This window comes from Sceloporus occidentalis, unplaced genomic scaffold, assembly GCF_023333645.1.
Source record: "Sceloporus occidentalis isolate IW3139 unplaced genomic scaffold, rSceOcc1.0.p SCAF_2, whole genome shotgun sequence".
Taxonomy (NCBI): domain Eukaryota; kingdom Metazoa; phylum Chordata; class Lepidosauria; order Squamata; family Phrynosomatidae; genus Sceloporus; species Sceloporus occidentalis.
Genome location: NW_028316982.1, coordinates 76,039,404 through 76,057,569, shown reverse-complemented (window position 1 = coordinate 76,057,569; position 18,166 = coordinate 76,039,404). Strand labels below are relative to the sequence as shown.

General features: G+C 47.3%; 1 protein-coding gene across 1 annotated transcript in view; it reads right to left on the bottom strand.

The window, feature by feature from the left end:
* The window catches only part of INPP5F (inositol polyphosphate-5-phosphatase F), a 69,086-nt gene that overhangs the window by 25,776 nt on the left and 25,144 nt on the right, over positions 1-18,166 (bottom strand). The window contains exons 3-4 of the mRNA XM_089510047.1: positions 3,402-3,538; positions 926-1,054 (exon numbers count right to left, since the gene is read on the bottom strand). Of these exons, the coding sequence (XP_089366173.1) occupies positions 926-1,054; positions 3,402-3,538 (266 nt within the window). The remainder of the gene's footprint in view (positions 1-925; positions 1,055-3,401; positions 3,539-18,166) is intronic.

Genomic DNA, 18,166 nt, shown 5'->3' with positions numbered 1-18,166 from the left:
TAATGTTGACCAAGTGGGGAAATGTCACTTTGGGGCAAAACAGTCAGTCAAAATATGCAGGTTTCCATCCAGCTTCCAGGCAGGGTGTTTAGATGACGCAAGCCTTAAAGTAGGCCAGAAACTGCTCACAAGCTGCCCTAAGGAGAGGAAAAGCTAGACTAAAAAGGAGCTGGATTTTCCCATTTCTTCCCCAAAAATGTGCACCTTCGCTTGTATGTCTAAATGCAGCGCCGCCAGACCGGCCCTAAAGTGGCGCTTTATCCTAACCCTAACTCAAATTGTGCATACAAATGCCCCATCAAAGGAGCACATTTAGAAGGGACAGAGCTGTCAGAAATTACCTAGAGTGTCATAACAGCCTCCATCCCAAAATTCACCACCACTTTCCTGCTACATGTCCACCTCAAAAAAGTAATCTTCCCATCTTTCCTCAGTATTAGAACTATACTGTCAAACAACTGAATGAGCCATGAAAGTAGATTCCTAAAATAACATCTTGCTGCTCTTAATCTGATTGACAGGTATTACAGTAGAACAAGACATCCTTATTGAACCAAATATTAAATTAAGTCAGAAATCTGAGCATATAACTAATGTAGTTATATTTTACATGTCAAGAAAGACATACCCCAGCTTCAATGCAAAGTAAATCGGCCCATTAACCATTGAGCCCTGCCATTTCCAGGAAAGGTCGCAAAACTGCAAGCTCCTATTTTAATTCAAGATTAATTTATCATGTCATCTGATTCCTAAACTATGGTTACTCTAAATTGTAGTTAATAGAAACAAGTTAGCGTTCTAAATTATAGTTTGGAACTTGCTTAAGATTAGCCTCAGTTGAGAGTCTGGCAAAGGGAAACCATGGCTAACATAAAGCACATATGAAAGATTCTAAACCCTTTGAAATACCACAAGTAATCCCCACCTTCCTTTTATTAGAAGCAGAAACATTTGATTTAATTTGAGTGAAGGTCTTGAGCAGAAATTTAGAGTCATCTGGAGACTGTGTGATCTTCTCTGGTTTGTATATTCCAAAATGATGCTTTTTGCAGAGCTGAAAACAAATGCAGAAAACACTAATTACATAAAAGATAAATGACATTATATAAAAAAATCTTCTCAAGTAAATGTTAAATATATTTAATCTTTTCGAAGAGCTTAAATAAATGTTAGTAATATCTGCATCTGTGTGAAAATAAAGAACTTTCTCAAATTTTTAGGCTTTCATATATACTTCATGATTGTGATTAAAAGTCATTAACAATAAAATAATAAACCACAATTCAGTAAACATAGCCTACAATGGTAATAACCAATAGCACAAACCAGAAAGAAACATTTGAGAACAAGCATCTAATTAAAGGTGGAACAAATCCCACAAAAGAGTGATCAAATACTATTACAGAGCCAATAGAACAAGGCTTCCCCTTATGCTTAGACGGTAAAAGATGCTATTAGATTCCTCCCCTCCATACCCTTTCCTCTGGTCTGTGGGATGTTATCTGGGGCAATGTATTTGTAGTGGTGTGGGCTCAATTCCAGGTAATCAAAGGGTTAGCACATAGAATTTAAGAATAACCTTGCACAGAATTAACAGAGTATCAAAAGAAACAAGACTCACCCAATCATAAGGACTTATAAAGAGGGACTATCTCTTTATGAGAAACTATGAATGTTTCCAGATCCTTCAAAGGTGAGAGGTTATAAAAACACAGCACCATGAGCAAGAGGATTTTTATTTGGACTAATGGAGGAGTAGACAACGGAGCCAGCTATCTCACCATCCTTTGGGAAGCATAGCTGGAAGCTGGACTAAGTCTCCAGATTCCCAACTTTTTTATCCTTCCCTGACTAACTGGTAATTTTGTAACTTTCCATGTTGTATCTGACAAGAGAAAGCTTTTCATGTGTGTAATAACTTATGTCAATGTGACAGTTAATTGCTTAGAATGAAGTTTCCCTATAAGATTCCTTCTTCTACCTTCTTGCATGCATGTGCTCAGTGTGCAAGTGTTTAAAGCTCTTACTCCCTATCTGACGGAGAGGGAAGCCAGAGACTGATAAACAAGCCCTCAACAACAAGTGTCTGCTACTGACTTTTGTAGGTGTTTCTGAAAAGGATATGAGGGTAGTACAGTGTGCCCTTTTTTTACGCGGGGGATTCCCCACATTAAAAAATGCGTATCTCAAGCCCCATTGAAAACAATGGGGCTCGTGCATGGCAGGGTGGCGCACACCCCATTATTTTTAATGGGATGCGCCAACCCTTGCGCCCTGTGTACTTCCGCGGGCTCCCTATCATATGGTGTATCCACGTATGATGCAGGCACACTGTAATAGCAGCTAGTAAAGACCTATGGTCCCTCTCTTCTACTCAAGGGTAGGAGGCACGATAGAAACCCATCACATATATTGTACAAAATGAAAATGGTCAGAGAACAACAATGTGAGATTATGTTTGTCTTTTGAACATTCAATAAACAATGCAATAATAGTGTAATAGAGGGGTGGAAATGGAGGGTTACTCAAAATCACCTTCTAAGGACCACCTTTGACCACAAAACTGTTAAAGTTGTTACTGAAGAAGTATAAGCATGAGAAATTTCTTAGTGGATCAAACTCAGAATCACATACTCCAGCAAGAGACAAATTACAATGATTGACAATCATCTCCAACCTTTATTTATAAAACCCAAAACATATCCCTCTATTTTGCTGTTAGTTTCTAGCACAATAGACCCATATAAGGAGTAGTGCAAGCTGAATGTTTAATACTGGAGCAAGAGGCTCCTGTGCATAAAAGCCCTTCTTTTATCAACTCCTCAATTTCTGAGCAAGGGCCTAAATACACTAAAGGCACACAGATCAGAAAGCAGTAAGAATGGCATCTGCAGTGATAGGCTAAGGCAAATAAATTCTGAACAATTAATGCCCTATAAATACCAGCTCTCACACATGCTCAATAGTGCATTCTGGAGCTAAAGAGGGTCAGCCCTGGTTAGTACTTGGATGTACAGTAGAACACACTCCCTTGGAGTGTAGTGGAGTCTCTTTCTTTGGAGGTCTTTAAGCAGAGGCTGGATGGCCACCTGTCAAGTATGCTTTGATTGGGAATTCCTGCATGGCAGGGGGTTGGACTGGATGGCCCTTGTGGTCTCTTCCAACTCTACGATTATATGATTCTATGAGATATCACCAATGAATGCCATGTACTGTAGGCTATATTTCAGAGTAAGGAGCTGGGTACAGAGAATAGGAAAACTTATAGTAAAACCACCTCTTTTTTCTTGCCTAAGAAAAACCTATGAAATTCATGGGGTCGCCAAAAGCCAGCAACTTGAATGCCAGTAACTTGAAAGCACACAAACACACACACATTTTTGAGCAGGTCTTAACCTTACTTCCAGATCCAGATCCTGAGGTTCTGCATCAGAGAGTGGTACTGCTGCAATCTTTGTCACCTTACATATTTCATGATCTCCTGGAAGTTTTCCAACCACTATTTTTTGGCGAATCAGGAGCAGCCACCACGGCAAATCTATTTTTTAAAAAATCAAAATGTATTCATTCATCAAAAGAAAAAAAAAAGAATGCTGAGTACATTTGGTTATATCCTTTCCAGATGTATTAGCTACCCCATTTCCCCAGATTAGTGTTATGTGCAAATTTATTAAGCATGCTTTTTATTGTACCATCTAAGTCACTCATAAAGATGTTAAACAACACCAAGCTCAGGTCATAACAATAAAAATAACAACAAATATACATGACTCTAGCTCTACAGAACAATTAGACAACATGGAAAATCGGCCAAGGTGAGAGTAATTAGCACATGTGTTAAGTCAAAACACTAAACATAAAGGCTGCTGGCTAACTAAATAGCAGAATTGTCCTCTCTCATAGACAAAGTTAAAATCTATGATGAAGTCTTTCTGTTTCACCTTTTCTCCGCAGACATTGTACATCTGAACCTGTACTGAAATGCAGTAGAGAGAGAAAACCATTTAAAGAGCGAGCACATGAGGCTTTGCTACTATGAATAGGAATGTGTAATTCAATGTTAGTATTTTTAGATAGTTTTTTCTGAACTGTATTGTATAATTTTAAAGATGTAATTCAGCTTCGATCCTTGGGAAAAGCGGGAAATATAAATAAAAATTATTATTATTATTATTATGATGATGATGATGATGATGATGATGAACATGCTGTCATTTCTACAAGGGAAGATAAAACAAGGAGAAAAATATGGATGGTGTGGGAGATGTATTCATTTTCAAAGGCAGCAACACACTGGCTACAAGATTTTATTATTACTGAAAGGGGAAAACTAAAAACTACACCAAGTATTTAAAAGTACCAGGAAGCCATTTTATATAGTTTACTAACTGAATTACAACATTCCAGCTTTATTTGCAAATAGCAAACTTTCATTTCTTAAAAAAAAGACATTATTAAGTCATTCATGCTTTGATGAAAAAACAACTGTTGCTATTCTGTAAGAATACAAATTTATATTTTAATATCAATTTTCATGTGTTCTGCTGTAAACCAGATGTTTACAGACCTGGTGCCGGGTTTGAAGGGATTTTGGGCAAGACATTCACCAGCACCCCATCAATGGCAAGACCACAATACTAATACATCCTCCTTTCCTGTTAACCCTTTCTATTTTTAAAGCCTCTTGGGCCCACTCCCAAGTAGCGCCCTTTGAATGCTATCCAAAGATTCAGAAGGCTTCTGGCAGCAGCATTTGAAGAAAAGAGAAGGTAGCTGCTACAAACACTCAGTTCATCACCCAGCAACAGGTATTTTTGTTTAAAACTGTTATCAGTGTCTGTGACAATAGACTCTCTTGAGACTCCAATGTTTGCCCCACCATTCCTTGTACTGACACTGGGCCTACAGGTAGTAACTTCCTGTTCACAGTAAGACTAACTTAACTTGTGACACATCCATTTAGATTCCTTACAACCACCTACTGATGCGTATGTTTTTCAGCTGAATTTATTAGTGTGGCTGCAGGAGAAAAAATGCTGGGGAAATTCAGCTTTGCACACATCCCTCACCCTCACAGATAGGCAGATCTTCTGGGTAATGATCATTTTTTGTTTTTAAAGTACACGAGTGTGATTTGTTAGATCTTTCACCCTGTATTGTGGGCTAGAAAGAAAATTACTATGTATTCCAATTATATTTGGAAATGATGAATATATTTTTCCAAATTCTGTAGTCAATTACCTCTATGTTTCCACCCAGAGAATGTCAAGGTAGCAGGGGTGAGAGAGAGAACAAAATACACCACGTGCAGAACAGGACTGATCAAGTGACCACTTATTTCAATAATATGCTGTTAACTTATTAGCAAAAATTAGAAGAGTTCATGAAATGTAAGAGTTGCAGCCAAATCATATTTCAGTGTCCAAACTTGATAAAAGTACTGCCTGGTTTTCTGCCAATGTTCAGAAAAGGGTCCAGCCCTTTTTGTACAGAGCCACATTTCTCCCAAAACAACAACTTCACACATTTGGGCACTCCTGGATTCCTCCCTGCTTTTGGATGTGAGGACATTTGTGTGAACTGCATCATCTCCTTGAGAAGCCATGACTTGCCACAATCATTTACAATTTGGTTACTTCAGGTTAAATGGCTAAACTGTACTCTATGTTAGGTTGCCCTAAAAGACAATTCAGAAACTCAATCAGTATCAGTGTCCTTTGTCAGATTTTAGTTGGCATTCCAGATAGTTTAACCCAGGGGTTGGCAACCTCCGGCCCGCGGACGCCTTTCCGCCGGCCCCCGGTCCCTCCTGCCGCCGAAATCGCCGCCGATTTCGGCCGCTTCAGCCACCATTTTGAAGGGCAAAATGGCGGCTCCCATTAAGAGGCCCGCTGCAGCCTCCGGAGCCCTGGAACGGGGCTTCAGGGGCCCTGGAACGGGGCTTCAGGGGCCGCACCGGGCCTCTGGGACGCCCGCTGCGGCCTCCGGGGCCCTGGAACGGGGCTTCAGGGGCCGCACCGGGCCTCTGGGACGCCCGCTGCCTTCACTGGGGTCCTCCAGGAGGGCTCTGACGGTGGCAGGGGGCCCCTGGGAGGCCCGTTGCCTTCGCTGGGGTCCTCCAGGAGGGCTCCGACGGCGGCAGCGGGCCCCTGGGAGGCCCGTTGCCTTCGCTGGGGTCCTCCAGGAGGGCTCTGGCGGAGGCAGCGGGCCCCTGGGAGACCTGTTGCCTTCACTGGGGTCCTCCAGGAGGGCTCCGATGGCGGCAGCGGGCCCCTGGGAGACCTGTTGCCTTCACTGGGGTCCTCCAGGAGGGCTCCGATGGCGGCAGCGGGCCCCTGGGAGGCCCGTTGCCTTCGCTGGGGTCGTCCAGGAGGGCTCCGGCGGCGGCAGCGGGCCCCTGGGAGGCCAGTTGCTGTCCCTTGGGCCCTCCAGGAGGGCTCCTGCGACAGCAGTGGGCCTCCCAGAGGCCCGTTGCCTTCGCTGGGGCCTCCAGGAGGGCTCCGCCGGCGGCAGCGGGCCCCTGGGAGGCCAGTTGCCATCGCTGGGGCCCTCCAGGAGGGCTCCAACAGCGGCAGCGGGCCCCTGGCGTCAGGGGCCAGCAAAGACGGGGAGGCCTCCAGCGCTGGCGGTCCCCACCGGCTCTTTCCTGGCCTCTGACAGGGCCTGGGGCCCCGTCAGGGGCCGGCAAAGAGGAGGTGGCCTGGCCCCTGGGGGTGGAAGTCCTGCCCCTGGGGGTGGAAGCCCCGCCCCTGGGGGGTGGAGGCTCCACCCCCGGCATGCGGCCCCGCCCCCGGGGGTGGAAGCTCCACCCCCCAGCTTCGGCCCCCCAGTTGTTTGAGGGACAGCAACCCGGCCCCCGGCTCAAAAAGGTTGCCTACCCCTGGTTTAACCCAACATGTTTTAATTAAAGCCTTTTAGAATATGTTACCTTGATCTTATCTACTTGCTTTATCTTTTTTTTTAATGTGCTTTATCATTAAACAAATACTGTAATAATAATGCTTGGCTTTTAAAAGTGCAGAGATTGGTACTTCATCTGTATGATAGATTCCTACGGCTTAAAACCTGATAGCAAGTACTATGAAAGGTAGGTAATTTTTATAAGATCAATCAGCCTGTTACAAATGCAAAAGCTGCATTAGAATGGCAAGAAAAGCCTATTAAATGTTGCTCAGTGGTTTACAGCCTGACTCTAAACATGCTTATTCAGAAGCAATCCTTGCCAAGTTCAATGAAGCTTACTCCTACATAAGTAATCACAGGACTGCACTGTTAGCTGAAGAATCAAAGTTTGTAATCAATAGCACTGCACTGTTAGGGGCTTAAACACACTGTTAAAACTGAATAAAAAAAGCTTTGTTTCAAAGTGATGAAAATGTATAAAGAGTCTCAACCACAGGTGCATAAACCATAAAAATGCCAAAACTTAGAACAAAAAAAAAAAAAAGAAAGAAAGAAAGAAAGAAAACATGCATAGAGAACTATTATTAATATTACTGTTGGTAGTGCTCTATGCACATTTTCTTTTTGTTTCCAATTTGTGGTATGCCACCTAGTTCTGTACTGCTATATTACTATTCATTTGTATCCATATTGGCTGTAAATGCCATTCTTCTTCTACTACTGCTTCTTTTTAATTTTAATTTTTATTTATTTCTTTAACAGCTTTTTGTCTATGTATTTGTTGTAGTCTTTTACGGAACTAACCTTTTAGGCAACATAATGCAGCCAAGATTAAACTTATATATACCATTTCTTACATGTTTTCTTGTCATTTCTGTGTGTTAAGATAGCTCTTGCTAGTTGTTTCTTATCTTCTTGTCTGCAACAGTATGCTCACCTTGGGCTGGACAACAGCAGTGCTTTGAGGAGTTGAGGAATAACACTTCAAATAACAACCTGCAGTCTGTCTACCAATTATGATGCAAGTCCCATTTCCTGTTTGGGTCATCAGTCACCTCTTTCTCCAAATTAAGTACCACAGCAAACACCCTTTCTTTCTTTTCCCTGTCCCAACAACAGTCTTTTAAAAAGTATCACCTCTATTGGATATATCAGCTGTTCCTGCAGGCCCTGGGTGCTACACAGTATGATTTTATGAGAGAAGAAAAGAGGAGCAAAGGAGATTCATATTTCAAGTGATTTGGTGGAGAAGGAGAGAGAAGAGTTCTTTTCTTTTCTTTAATAACAATAGACCAAAGAGGAAATAGAACTCACCCAACCAGTTTTTTTCTGGTTGGTTGGCAGGCCCTAGTTTAGTATTAGTACATAAAAATATTGTCAAAACACAGCCTGGAAGTGCAAACAACGTTCCATACTAGGGAAAATCAAGACAAACAAAAATCAAATGAATGTGCTAGCAAGAAGCCAGAATGTCTTGTTTAAAAAAATCAGCAGCAGTTTTTCAGCAACTCAACTTCATAATCTGTAATTTGGCCATGAAACTCACTGGTTGATTTTGGGAAAGCCACATGCTCTCAACCTCTGGAGAAGGAAATGGCAAACCTCTTCTGAACAAATCTTGCCAAGAAAATCCCATGAGTGATTCACCTTAGGGTTCCCGTAAGTTGGAAAGGACTTGAAGGCACACAAGAACATGTTCTGACATCACAGACCAATACTTCAAATTAATCCTCACCAGTGTAATCATATTACATGTGACCCCCCCAAAAAAGCAGCTTCATCAAAAATAAAAGCTATTATTCAAGTACAGCAGCTTGACTCACTTTGATTTAAAAGGTTTTTAAATGGGCTTTATTTTCTTGGAAACATAGACTTTATTTTCTTTGTTGTCCTACCAACATATACAATTATCTGAACATATGGATGTGAGGACAACAAAAGCCCAAGAGAGAGGACATTCAGATTAGACATCTGGCACAGAATCACAGAACAGCGAAATTCAGTCCCGTTAAAGCATTATTTTCATGCTATCATTATATTTGCTTTGGTCATTATCAACAGTGGCTTCCTTTCAGAAACAGAAAGAAAACAAGTTCTGCATTTCTGTGCTGAATACAATTCTGAGCTTACACAATAAGTCAGCCTGGAGGTAAAACACTTCGAAATGTTATCCTTGGGTGACCTAGGCAGCAAAGTGAAAGACAGAGAGACACATACATTCAACGACTTGGATCCAGACTTCTAGGGAATTGGACTTCACCAACAGTATGGAACGTTGGACTTACCTGAGAGACGTCCCTTTACAGCAGAGAAGGCCCGAGCATCCTGATCTTGGGTGGCTCCGCCCGCTTGGCTCCTGGTAGGCAGGTAGGAAAACAAAGAGACAAAGGTATGACCGGGGCCCTGGCCCCCCGCCCCTGCGGGCGGAGCTACCCAGGGACCTCAGTCGATTTCAAGCCTAACACACCCCAGAAACTAATGAGGTGTAGAGAAACTTGGATCCCGCCCACCCGCGCCAGTAGGCAGATAGGGTGGGGAGGATGCTCGGGCCTTCTCTGCTGTAAAGGGACGTCTCTCAGGTAAGTCCAACGTTCCATTTAGCAGCAGAGAAGGGGCCGAGCATCCTGATCTTGGGATTTACAAAAGCAGACCAGACACTAGGGAGGGCTGGCTGGCGCGGAGGGCGGATCTGACACTATGTGTTGTAAAACCCTCCGGCCAAAGGCCGCCTCTGCCGATTGGAAGAGATCGAGCTTATAATGTCTGGTGAAGGTAGACGGGGACTTCCAAGTGGCTGCTCTGCAAATCTCAGCCAGCGGGGCGTTGGTAGACAGGGCCGCTGAAGTAGCTGCACTCCTTGTCGAGTGAGCGGTGATGTCCCCCGGCGGCTGTAGTTTGAGTGAGCTGTAGCACTGGACTATGCACTGCTTGATCCACCTTGCCAAAGTAGATACTGACACTTTCTTGCCCTTTGAGCCAGGTCGAAAGGAAACGAACAGCGCCTCAGACTTTCTGAATGAGGCCGTTCTCTTGAGGTAAACTTTTATGGCTCTGCGAACATCTAGAGTATGCCAACGCTTTTCTAACTCAGTTGTTGGACGAGGACAGAAGGACGGGAGGACAATGTCCTGAGTGGAGTGGAAGACGGAGTTGACTTTGGGGATAAAAGTTGGATCCGGCCGCAGGAGAATGGAGTCCGGCCTGATGATCAGCAGTTCCTTGCGGACGGAGAGGGCGCCGATCTCGGACACACGCCTCGCCGAAGCTAGTGCCGTCAGCATGAGCGTCTTGAAGGTCAGGAACTTGAGGGCCACCTCTCTCAGTGGCTCGAAAGGAGAGATGGTCAAAGCCTTTAGGACTTGATGAAGGTCCCATGAGGGGAACCTATGCTTGGTCGGGGGCGCTTTGTTGGCGACCCCTTTTAGCAGTCTGCGGACATGAGGGTGGTGAGATATCCTGGCTGCTTCCTTATGGGGCAGGATGGAAGTGATGGCTGGCAGTTGTCTCTTGATGGTGTTGGGCCTCAGGCCCTGGAGAAACCCCTCGTGTAGGAACTGTAGCACCGTTGGAACAGAAACCTTGATGAAGTCCTTGTTCTTGCGCTTGCACCACCTCCTGAATGTCCTGAAGGTGTATTCGTAGATCCTATTTGTAGATTGGCGTCTCGATGCCAGAATGGAGTCAACCACTTCTGGGGAGTAGCCGTAGCTGGTCAGCATGTGGCGTTCAATTTCCAGGCGTGAAGCCGCAGCCAGGCTGGGTCCGGATGATGGATCTGGCCTTGTGCGAGGAGGTCTGGCCTGAGTGGAAGGGCGAAGCTCTGAGACGCCATGTCTAGGATCTCTGAGAACCAGGGTCGCCGCGGCCATGCTGGAGCAACCAGGATAACCTGTGAGTTGGACTTGCGTATTCTGGCCAGGAGCTTGGTCAGCAGAGGAGTCGGAGGGAATGCGTAGAGGAGGCCCGGCGGCCAAGGGCAGTTGAGGGCGTCCATTCCTTCGGCTCCTTCCGTTAGGAACCTGGAGAAAAACCTGTGAGTCTTGGCGTTGGCTGGTGAAGCGAACAGGTCTAGTACTGGTTGACTGAGTCTGTCGGTGATGATCTGGAAGACCTGAGGGTGGAGGCTCCACTCTCCCTGATCTATGTCCGTTCTGCTCAGCCAGTCGGCTTTTGAGTTTAGGGATCCTTGAAGGTATTCTGCCTCCAAGGCTAAGAGGTTGGTCTCCGCCCATCGTAGCAGGGATTGAGCCTCGACCATCAGAGACCTGGATCTGGTTCCCCCCTGTCGGTTGACATGAGCCTTGGCTGTGGTGTTGTCGGTCCTGATCAGGACTGACTTGTGCCGGATCGACTGTCTGAAGGCCAGAAGAGCAAAGCGAATTGCACGAAGCTCCAGCCAGTTGATGCTGTGATTTAATTCCTCTGGGCTCCATTTGCCCTGGGCCAGCTGTGTCCCGCAAACTGCTCCCCAGCCGTGTAGGCTGGCATCCGTTGTAATCTGGACACTCGGGGGCCTCCAAATTTGGCGACCTCGATGGACTGATTCGGACATCCACCAGCGAAATGACCGCCTTGCCTCGGTGGAGAGGCGGATCGTCTTGTGTCTCTTGAGTGTGATGGCTCGTTGGTGTGGGAGAAGGAGCCATTGTAGTGGCCTGGAGTGGAATCTCGCCCAGGGGAGGCACTGGATAGATGCTATCATGAGACCCTGGAGGTGGGCCAGCAGCTGGAGGCTGGGCCGCGTGGAGCCTAGGGCTTTTGAGATGGCCCCCTGAATGGCCTGGATGCGATCCGGAGGCAGGCGCACCGTCCCCTTGTGTGTGTCTATTATGGCTCCCAGGTGGTGGATCTGCTGGCTTGGGGTCAGCGAACTCTTTTGTAGGTTCAGGAGAAAGCCGTGGTCCCGTAGCGACCTGAGGATGCGAGAGATGTCTTGAGTCCCCTGAAGTCTGGATGGTGACCTGATTAAAAGGTCGTCGAGGTAGGGATAGACGTGTAAACGCTGGGCCCTCCACAAGGCAACCAGTGCCACCATGATTTTGGTGAACACCCTGGGGGAAGATGCTAGTCCGAAGGGGAGAGCTCTGTACTGGTAATGGCGATTGCCGTATCTGAACCTGAGGAATCTTCTTGAGGAAGAGTGGATCAAAATGTGTAAGTAAGCATCCTGGAGATCCAGCGATGAGAGGTAGTCTCCGGGCTGGAGGCTTTCTAGGATAGACTTGAGCGTCTCCATCCTGAATTTTTTCTTTAGGACGAACCGGTTGACCCGTCTGAGGTTCAAGATGGCTCTCCAGGAACCGTTCTTCTTGGGAACAAGGAAGAAGGTGGAATAACAACCTAGTCCCCTCTCTTGACTCGGGACGGGTTCGATGGCCTTGATGTCTAGCAGGCGCTGGATGGCCTCCAGTAGGAGGCGGTGTTTGTTGGGGTCGGCTGATCTGGGAGACGGTATGAACTTGTCCGTTGGTGTATGATGAAATGTTATCTTGTAGCCCTGACGGATGGTATCCAGGACCCATTTGTCCGAGGTGGTAGTCTCCCAGATGTGGCCGAACCCCTGCAGCCTGCCCCCTACTGGGGGAGCACCGTCATTGGGGGTTGTTTTTGCGGGGTTGTTTGGACCCCGCTCCTTACTTGGAGGAGAAAGAGGGCTTAGCCTGCTTGTTGGCTCTTGTGTCCCCCCAACCTGGTCTGTTGGGCCTGAACTCCCTGGCTCGAAAGGAATTGGATGAAGAAGGGTAGGAGGATTGGGAGGGGCGAAAGGAAGAGCGGTTTCTGTATTGCCTCTTATCGTCCCTTTTTTTGGAGGTGGGAAGGGCTTTCTTCTTGTCCTTTCCCTCTACTAGCACTGGCTCTAAGGATTCTCCGAACAGCTTGGAGCCAAGGAATGGGGTAAAGGCCAAGTTCTGCTTGGATTTCGAATCCACATTCCAACTCTTAAGCCAGAACTGCCTGCGAACTGCCACGGCTGCTGCTTGGGCTCTAGCGCACTGCTGGATGGTATCTAAGGTGCCGTCGGCTGCAAAGGCCGCCGCTCTGGCAATTTTGTTAACTGTCTGTTTGACCCTGGTATCTGGGTTGGGCAGAAGGTCGAGGAGTTGACGGGACCACTGGAGGGTGGCTCGCATAACCATCGAGACGGTGGTCGCGGCCCTTATGGCAATGGATAAGGCCTCATGGGCCTTTTTTAGTGCTCCGTCCGCCCTACGGTCCTCTGGGTTTCTGAGTGTGTCCTCACCGTCCCTGCTGAAAACGGCTGATGAGACGAGTGCCGACACAGGGGCATCCACGGATGGGACCCTGAGTCTGTCCATGACGGCTGGCTGAAGTACGTAGTACTTGCGGGTGATGCCGTGGTTGGACCTGGCAGAAGCTGGTTTAGACCACTCATCTCTAATAATCTGCATGATGTTTTGAGGGCATGGGATTTGCTGGACTGACGAGACCGGCACTGGGAACAAATCCTCGCTCACCTTGGGGAGGTCTGAGTCGGGGTTGGGAGCTGCCTGATCCGAAGGAGAGGCAAGGCCTAAGGTCTTGGTCGTCTTTTTTATAAGTGTCACATAGTCCTCCTGTCTAAATAGGCGAGAGGACAATTGGGGGTCTGACTTGCTATCTGTCTCATCATGCGACAGCTCGCCCTCCTCTGCCTCCGAGCCTGAGAGGTTATGAGTGTCGTCCGAGGTTTCATCCTCGGGGGGCAGCATATCGCGCGGGCGCTTGCGACCAGAGGGCCTGGTGTATCGCGTGCGCTTGGGAGGTGGAAGATAAGAGCGTTCAGAATCAGAGGAACATGGGGCCCCTTCATCATCCCCCTCTGATTCGCCGGCTCCTGTCTGGCTTAAAGGAGACCGATTGGGGGAGGGCTCGGTGGTGGCTGTATCCCTGGTCGGGGAGCTCCGCTTTCTGGGAGCCTTTCGCCCTAGACCCTCTCCTGTGGGCTGGGGTTGGCTGGTGGTGGCGGGGGCCTCTTTGGCGAAAATGCCTGCCCGCCCCGCTGTGGTTGGTGCGATCTCCGCACGGGTAAGGAGCCGGTGGGCATAGGCCTCCGGCTGGGGAGGCTGGCGGCGGCCATGGGCGTCCGCGCGGCCAAGATGGCGGCGCCCATGGGCGGCCGCATGGCCAAGATGGCGGCGCCCATGAGCGGCCGCGTGGTGCCGGTGGGGCACTTCCGGGTCATCCGGAAGTGGGAGGAGCGTCGGCCGGTCAACATGGCGGCCTTCAAGCGCCCCATGTATGGGGCCCGCGCTGGCCAGGGGGAAGCCCGGTGCCATCCCCCACCCTGGAACGGAGTCGCCGGGAAGAAAGGCCTGTGGGGGCATGGGCCCCGGCCACATGAGGAGCGGCCCCCCTCCCGGGAAAGCAGCCGCCCCCCAAGCCGAAGCGCTGGCCTCGCGCGCGCGCGAGCCGGCGCCTTCGTCCCGTCCCTGGGGTATCCCGGTGGTGGAGGAAGCCTCCTGCTGCAGGAAGGCCTTGAACCACCTCAATAACTGTGGCGGTGGGGGGGAGTTACTCACGTCCTCCTCGCCGTCCGCCGGTGAGGGGTCTCCCTCTTCAGACCACCCATCCTGAACCCGGGTCGTCTGGGAGTCCCTCGTTCCAACAGCGGAAGGGAGGGGTTCCTCCGGCCGCTGTGGACGCGCTTCCACTTGCAGGGTCGCTGCTGGTGATGCCGCTCGGCGAGCAGCCGGCAAAGCCGGGGCTGGCCCGGGCAGAGTGGAAGCGAGCTCCCCTGTGGCTCTGGTCTCCCTATCGGTAGCCATTGGAGGGGGGGGGTGAGGGAGTGGGAGGCTGAGATGAAACAAGGACAGAAGATAGGAAAGAAGGTGTTCTCTTTTTTTTTTTTTTTTTTTGGAGAGAGTGAAAGAAGGAGAGAGAAGGAAAGGGAGCCAGGCGAGTCTGGGGAGCCAGCGATGAAAAAAAAATCCAAAGAAGGATGAAAGACGTCCTACCAGGTGCAAGGCAGGAAGAAGACTGAGGTCCCTGGGTAGCTCCGCCCGCAGGGGCGGGGGGCCAGGGCCCCGGTCATACCTTTGTCTCTTTGTTTTCCTACCTGCCTACCAGGAGCCAAGCGGGCGGAGCCACCCAAGATCAGGATGCTCGGCCCCTTCTCTGCTGCTAAATGCCCCTGTTAAAGGAAAGAATTTCTAAAATCCCTCTCTCTACTGAAGTTCCATGTCTCCTAAAAAGCTACTACAGTTGGCCCTCCATATCCACAGCTACTTTACCCAGAAATTCAAGAATCCACAGCTTGAATATTTTCAAAACTATATATAAATTCCAAAAAGCAAAGCTTGGTTTTGCTATTTTATGGGACATTCCATGGAATAAGGAGCACCATCTTACTATCTCATTTTATTTAATGGGACTTGAGTATCCACAGATTTTAGTATCCATGGGGGGGGGTGTCTTGGAACCAAACCCCAGTGAATACCAAGGGCCCACACCACTGTACAGGTATTTGACTGTTGAAGCAATTATTACAACAGCATGGGAGTCAGGAGAACAGAATCTGCTAATTCCTCCAGCAGGATCTCACTCCCTTTCAAAAATGGAAGGCGGCTTTTAATTTGCAGATGGGAGGAACACCATGGATTCATAAATAAACACAATGCCATGCAGTAACAGCACAGAGAGAAATTAAAATGCACAGCAGGTGCCCAGCACACTGATTTCATACAGTAATCTCTGATCTGCTAAATGCTGCCCATAAGGGTTCTCTATCCAATCTACTAGCTTTTTCCCCAGGACTTGCCCACTTCCAAGCAGAGGAAAGCTCTTATCCCCAACCAGCAGCAGAAAGACCTTTCCAGGCAGAGTACTGAAACAAGCTCTTTTTACAATGCCTCTCTATCTATAGATGGAATACAATCCTTTACACTTTTGCTAAACTGCAATTCAGTTGTTGGAGTGAACAGGTTTACCCACTCCTATTTTAAATATTACCATTTGCTTTGTACTGAACTCCTTATAAACTCACAAATATTTTTTCCAAGGTTTGTGCACTTTGGCTTGTCTTAAACCAGATGACTACCAAAGATGCTTAACTGGATAGAATTCATTTACTACAACACTATTCTGTCACAATTTGAGAAGTACTGTACATCCTTTTAGAGGTTTCAGCCATATGGTTTACATGACAGATTACTAAGAGTCTGACTTAATTAGACATTAATAATAATAATAGTTTATTTATAATGTCATTTTCACCAAAGAGTGGTACATTACAACATATACAATCAAAAACAAGTGATAAAACACCACTTGTTTAAAATGCTAAAATACTAAAATAATATTCTAATATGCTAAAATCAAAAACATTCTTTATTACCTTCCTAGCTATACATGAAAATACTGCAGTGTTACTACTTTTAGAAAGCCCCTTTAAATATAGTAATCATAAATACAGTAATTCCACAGCATATCCCCCCTCCCAGCTACAACTAGGTAGGCATGGGAGTGTGATCTGTGACTACAGCAGGAGGAAAAGAATTAAATTCTCATACTAGGGCCCTGAATGAGGCAGCGGTTTCAGCATTGGACTATGACTATAATAAATAATAAAAACTTTATTTATATACCACCCTTCGAAACATCAGGGCGGTTAACAACAATAACAACATACATCCAATATAGATTAAAAACAATGCAATTAAAACAATAATAATAATAATAATAATAATAATAATAATAATAAATTTTATTTCTACCCCGCCCTTCCATAGAAATGATCAGGGCGGCTTACAAAATTATAAAAACATTACAATACAGGTTAAAAATTCAATAAGCAATTAAAACCATTACTACAAAAACAGGAACAGGAAACAATAAAATAAGAGATACATATATCAGGGGCAGAAGAAAAATGCAAAACGTTCCATCGATCCAGGGTCAGAAAGGAAAAAAGGGGGCAGGAAAGATAGACAAACAAATTAAGGTGGGAAGGCCAGCCGGAATAGATATGTTTTCAGCTGTTTTTTAAAAACAGCTAATGAGGCGGCGGAGCGAAGCTCTGCAGGGAGCTTATTCCAAAGTAAAGGGGCAGCAGTAGTAAAAGCCCTCTGTGTGGTCCGAGTAAGATTAGACCTAGGGACCTCCAACAATTTAGTCCCAGATGTTCTGAGTGTGCGGGGTGGATTATGTGGGGAGAGGCGGTCCTCCAAGTACCCTGGGCCCAAGCCATTTAGGGCTTTATAGGTCAAAACCAACACCTTGTATTGAGCTCGGAAGCGAATAGGCAGCCAGTGAAGGTCTTTTAAGATAGGTGTTATATGGTCCGACCTGGAGCTACCAGCGACCAATCTGGCTGCCATATTCTGCACTAATTGCAGCTTCCGAGTTTGGTACAAGGGTTGCCCCATGTAGAGCGCGTTGCAGAAATCCAATCGAGAGGTTACCAAAGCATGTACAACAGATTCTAGGTCCTTTCGGTCCAGGTAGGGACGCAGCTGGCGTATCAGCCGAAGCTGATAACAGGCACTCCTGACCGTCGCATCCACCTGAGAAGTCAGCTGGAGCGACGAATCGAGGAGTACTCCCAAGCTGCGCACCGAGTCCTTCAGGGGGAGCGTGACCCCGTTCAGGGCCGGGTGACAGATCTCACCACCAGAAACCGGGGAACCTATCACCAGTACTTCTGTTTTCCCTGGATTCACACTGAGTTTGTTCTCCCTCATCCAGCCCATTACTGACGCCAAGCAGGCATCTAGAGGAGAGATGCCATCCTTAGTTACTGCATCAGTCGGAGACATAGAGAAAATTATCTGGGTGTCATCAGCGTACTGATAACACCGCGCCCCATGTCTCCGGATGATCTCTCCCAGCGGCTTCATGTAAATGTTGAATAGCATAGGGGACAAAATCGCTCCCTGAGGGACACCAGATGTCAGGGCCCTCCTGTCGGAGCGACAGTCCCCCAGCTCCACCATCTGGGACCTACCTGAGAGGTAGGAACGGAACCACTGCAAAGCAGTGCCCCCAATTCCCAACTCCCTCAGGCGTCCCAGAAGGATACCATGGTCGATGGTATCGAAGGCCGCTGAGATGTCCAAGAGCACTAACAGGGACACGCTCCCCCTGTCCATGCCCAGACGGAGATCCTCAACTAAGGCGACCATGGCGGTCTCAACTCCATAGCCCGCCCGGAAGCCAGTTTGAAATGGGTCCAGAAAATCGGTGTCGTCCAAGATCGACTGAAGCTGGAAGGCGACAATAAAAGAACTTGTGCCAAATCACAAACTACTAACAGGGGGGGGGGGGG